Consider the following 4296-nt stretch of genomic DNA (forward strand, 5'->3'; position numbering starts at 1 on the left):
CGCGACGCTGGATCCTGAGCTCGCGGACCTTCAGGCTGCAGCCCGTGCCTGCAGGGAGCGGGAGGGGATTTCTCCCGTTTCACCCTAGGATTTTCAAACCCTAGAAATTCACTTTTGACAAGCGAGCGGCTAAAGCAGATTAACCTTTTTGCTAATCTTCTATAATGGCTTTGGAATCTCCTTAACCAATAAGGAAATGATAAGAGCCCGTTTCTTTTCTTTTTATCTATATCTGTATTGTCCTTCCTTGTCTGCATTTTTTTTTCCTTCTTGTTTTATTTTCCTTTCCTTTTCTAACACGAAATGGCCCAGATCCTATCAGCCACAGCTGCCGTAAACACAACATCGGTAATCCCTTCCTTTATTCCTCTCCAGTAACAGGGGGCAGAGAGGTGTCTGCCGATTGGGATTGATTACAGCAGCTATCAAAAGTCTCCTTTGTAAGATCTGGATCCTAAATCACATAATTCTTTGATAAAAGAAGCATTACCAGTCCATTTTCTGAAGTGAAAGGTAAGGGAGAAATGAAAAAAAAGCAATCAGCGGAGGCACTAATAGGCAGGGATGGGCAGGGAGCGGGGAAAGGCCCTTTGTGAAGGATGGGGAACGGGGATTAATCTGCTTCAGCCGTATGATTAATACAGCTGAGAGCAGAATGGGTCTGATTTGGGGAGCAGGACCTGGCCCCACATTGTACTCATGCCAAGTCTGGGAGCCGGGGGTGGGCACCAGCAGGCTACAAGGGGCTTTTCCCCTTGTATTGAAATGGTTATAATTTATGTTACAAATTCAATAGCCAAAAGAGAAGCAAAATAGAGGGATGGAAGAAAAATGACCGACATTTGACCCACAGCAGTTTCACAGCTCTCACTCCTGTGTCGCTGGCACCACACTGCCCTGCCCACACACACCAAGCAACACCGTTCACCAGGGGGTTTCCTGCACCTTGCTGCAGACCTTGGCTTGCACAGCTCTAAAGGGCAAGAGAACTCGGGTTTAAGCAACCTGGGTTCAGCCCTCTCCTGCAAGACTGTGTCCTCAGGCTGCTCATCTTGCTAGGCTCAGTGCGAGCACCCATCCCTTCCGTGGTGATTCCCAGAGATGTTCAGTCCTGGGTACCACGTCCTCTCCACACTGCAATCAGGACACATCCAACATGCCTCCCCACGGGCAGCTGAGAGAGAAGTGCTCACGTGCCACCAAGATGTGCCACAGAACTGTACCACCAAGCCAGGCCACCAACATGCTGTGAGTGGCCATAATCTAATTTATTAAGGGATTTGAATCCTTACCAAGAGCATGTTAGATGTAAAGCATCTGTACTACCGTTCTGATTATGGCAGTGGAAGTGGGGGAAAGAAGGAGAGAAAATTTTCAGCAGAAAATAAGTCAACTTTTGCAGAGAGTTCTGGTGCAGCCAAAGGCTATGCTCTCGTTAAAAATGACCTTTTATTAAGCTGAGCTCTCTTCTCTCTCATATTGTATGATATGACAGCTCTCTTTTGATGGGAAAGCTTTCATTTGGCCAGAGAAAGGGATAATTTGCTTCTTGTAAGGAGTTAATCCTCCAGTCCATTTCTGTGCCGGGGATGGCTGTCCTCCCCCTGCCCTGCACCGGAGGCTACGGCACAATGGAGATCATAACCACCTCAAATCTACACCTGAGATGGAGAAATCAGATTTCCTTCTTGAGTCATTTTTGTGGGATTAGCTAAATCTTAGATCCACACTAACCCTTCACAAAGCCAAGATTAGTTAGAATTTATTTTATTCAGAAGGGGGTTTATGGTTTTCTTTCCAAAGGGATTAAATATCTTTCTATATATAGGGTGGCTTCAGGCATAAAGCAGCCAGGTTAGAGGGAGGAAAAGTGTGTATGTGTGTGTATAAAATAAAAACTCTGCTGCAAGAATGACCGTCACTTGAAACTCTGGGACAACGCAGGGATTCTGGGCAGTGCCACTGCTCTGCTTTCAGGGCTCCTTAACGCTGCAAGACCCTGCAGAGAGCAGACCCTGCTCAGTGTGAGCTTTCACCACCACTGGCCCAACCAAGGATGTCTGCAGAGCCCACGCCGGATGCCAGCTCAGGCAGGAGAGCTGTGCAGTGCTCGTTCAGCATTGAAAACATCCTTGCCAGCCCGGCAGAGAGGAGCCCCCAGGTTCTGGTTCCACTCTGTCTCCGAGGCATCCTGGACTGTGCGCCCAAGGGGCTGTGCGAGCTGGAGGGCATTGCCCTGCAGGAGGAGGAGGAGGAGGAGGAGGAGGAAGAGCTGGAAGGTGCGGTTTGTAGCTGCTGCTGCTGCTCCCACACGGGCACACGGCCTCTGCAGGACCCTCCAGGTTGGCTGGGTGAGTGACTGGGGCTCTGCGCGGTGCAGTTCGTTTGTTGGGTGACAGTGCAGTGTCCAACCTGCCACAGTGCTGGGTGCCTTTCTCTGACCTCAGCTCTGGTGAGGAGCTGCTGAGTCTGCTGTTAGCAGGGCTTCTGAGAGCTGCATCCTCACCAGAGTTTTAAATCAGCAGGTACTTTTTGTTACCAAGTATTGCTGGTTTACAGTAAAGCACGCAGAGTGGCAGTTCAGGGTAGGAGCTCTGCAGAGAGCATGGCTCCATGGTCATGCTGACAGAGCTCCTTTGCACCACCCGCTCTTGGGAACCTCACTTGTCCTTTCAGGGAAAAGTGGGAGGTTTTTTTGCTACATCTAGCAAAATGGATGCATTTAGCAAAAGAAAATAAAAGAAAAATAGAAAACCTTAATTTGTGAAGTTTCTGAAAGTTCAGAAATACTCCATGTTATGATGGAAAAACAACTCCTAACCGTGCTGTTAAGTTTCCAAGTCATTTTCTAGAGCTTGCCCACAGCATCACAGGTAAGTGAACAAAGAAAATAACACTAGTGCTCCCCACCTATCTGCTTCTTTCCAAGTGACACTCTGAGCCCTTCTCCTGCTTGCACTGTGATCATACATCTTTCACCCAAGCAAGCTGCACTCCATCCACACAATGAGTGCAGATGCAAACAGTGCTCGATGCCACTGTATTTCAGCTGCTCACTCCCACAGAGCTGACTGTCCCTCTCCTTGCAGACACCAGGTTCCCTTGGCCCATGCGACTGCTCCACTCAGCAGTCAGAGGCTGCAAGAGCCCTCAGGGCAGCCCCAGTGAGCTGCAGGCCTTCCAGCAGATCCAGCGCCGGACGCGCCGCCATCGCACCATATTCACCGAGGAGCAGCTGCAGGCCCTGGAAACACTTTTCCACCAGAACCAATACCCAGACGTCATCACCAGGGAGCACTTGGCCAACCGCATCCACCTGAAGGAGGAAAGGGTGGAGGTGAGGTGCAAGGAGGAGCTTTCTCCCCTCTGCTCACTGTAACTCCAGGAGAATGCAAACTGGGGCATGGTTCTGTCTTTCTGGGGAATTGCAGACCCAGAGTCTGGAGTCTTGTTGTAAAAAACATTCTTGATATTTTGGGTATTTGATTAAATGTAGATGAGATGTCAGGGGGATTTTTGTCACTGTGAGGGTGGTGAGGCCCAGGCAAAGGCTGCCCAGGGAGGCTGTTGATGCCCCATCCCTGTTCAAGGCCAGGCTGGATGGGGCCCTGGGCAACCTGATTTAGTGATAGCAACCCTGCCTGCAGCTGGTGGGTTGGAACTAGATGATCTTTGATGTCCCACCAAGCCCAAGTCTTTCTTTCTACGATTCTACGATACTCTAGTGCCACTCTGCACAGCCCAAGGATATTCCTGCCTAACCAACATAATGCAGACGTTCTTTTCTCATTTTACACTCTCCAGGTCTGGTTTAAGAACCGTCGAGCCAAGTGGAGACATCAGAAGAGAGCATCTGCCTCAGCAACGGTCCTTCAGGGCAGCGTGGAGCCGCCCAAGGAGAGCTGCTAACGGCCCTGCGGGAGGGGAGCAGCGGGGCCGGGCTTCAGAGAGCGGGATGGTGAATGCAGGCGGGGCTCCTCCGAAACCCGGCCTGCGTGCTGAGCCCTGTTCACGTGGCGTGGCCCTCAGGTGCTGAAGCGGGCACGAAGCGAACAGGCGGTGTGCGGACAGTGCCTGTGCTGTGCACACGAGTCCCGGCCGGGCTCCCCGGGCTGTGCTGGTTGTGTTCGTGTCAGCTCTGCTTTGTGAACACGTGCCGATGAAGGCTGCTCTCAGCACTCCATGGCTTCGAGCATCGCTTTGGGGCCCCCAGGTCGAGGTGCCTCACCCCAAGCAATGCCGGCCATGGCACGGGCAAAGACCCGCGTCTCTCACCACACACACACCTACGGAGCT

At 51.4% G+C, this 4296-nt stretch overlaps 2 protein-coding genes across 2 annotated transcripts in view; one reads left to right on the forward strand and one right to left on the reverse strand.

Annotated features, from left to right (window-relative positions):
- The window catches only part of TSSK2 (testis specific serine kinase 2), a 4900-nt gene extending 3599 nt beyond the window's left edge, over positions 1-1301 (reverse strand). The window contains 2 exon segments of the mRNA XM_019620924.2: positions 912-973; positions 1293-1301. Of these exon segments, the coding sequence (XP_019476469.1) occupies positions 912-973; positions 1293-1301 (71 nt within the window).
- On the forward strand, positions 248-4271 carry GSC2 (goosecoid homeobox 2). Its single transcript, XM_019621111.2, has 2 exons — positions 248-3337; positions 3805-4271. The coding sequence occupies exons 1-2, from the start codon at positions 3017-3019 to the stop codon at positions 3907-3909; spliced, it is 426 nt and encodes a 141-aa protein (XP_019476656.1). The 5' UTR covers positions 248-3016; the 3' UTR covers positions 3910-4271.
- The last annotated feature ends 25 nt before the right edge of the window (positions 4272-4296 follow it).

The sequence above is a fragment of the Meleagris gallopavo genome, chromosome 17 (assembly GCF_000146605.3).
Source record: "Meleagris gallopavo isolate NT-WF06-2002-E0010 breed Aviagen turkey brand Nicholas breeding stock chromosome 17, Turkey_5.1, whole genome shotgun sequence".
Classification (NCBI taxonomy): Eukaryota; Metazoa; Chordata; class Aves; order Galliformes; family Phasianidae; genus Meleagris; species Meleagris gallopavo.

Excerpts from the sequence above, each read along its gene's own strand:
- GSC2 (XM_019621111.2), top strand. The coding sequence starts at position 3,017 with ATGCAAACAGTGCTCGATGCCACTGTATTTCAGCTGCTCACTCCCACA. Across the intron at positions 3,338-3,804 it reads TGAAGGAGGAAAGGGTGGAG|GTCTGGTTTAAGAACCGTCG; the intron begins GTGAGGTGCAAG and ends TACACTCTCCAG.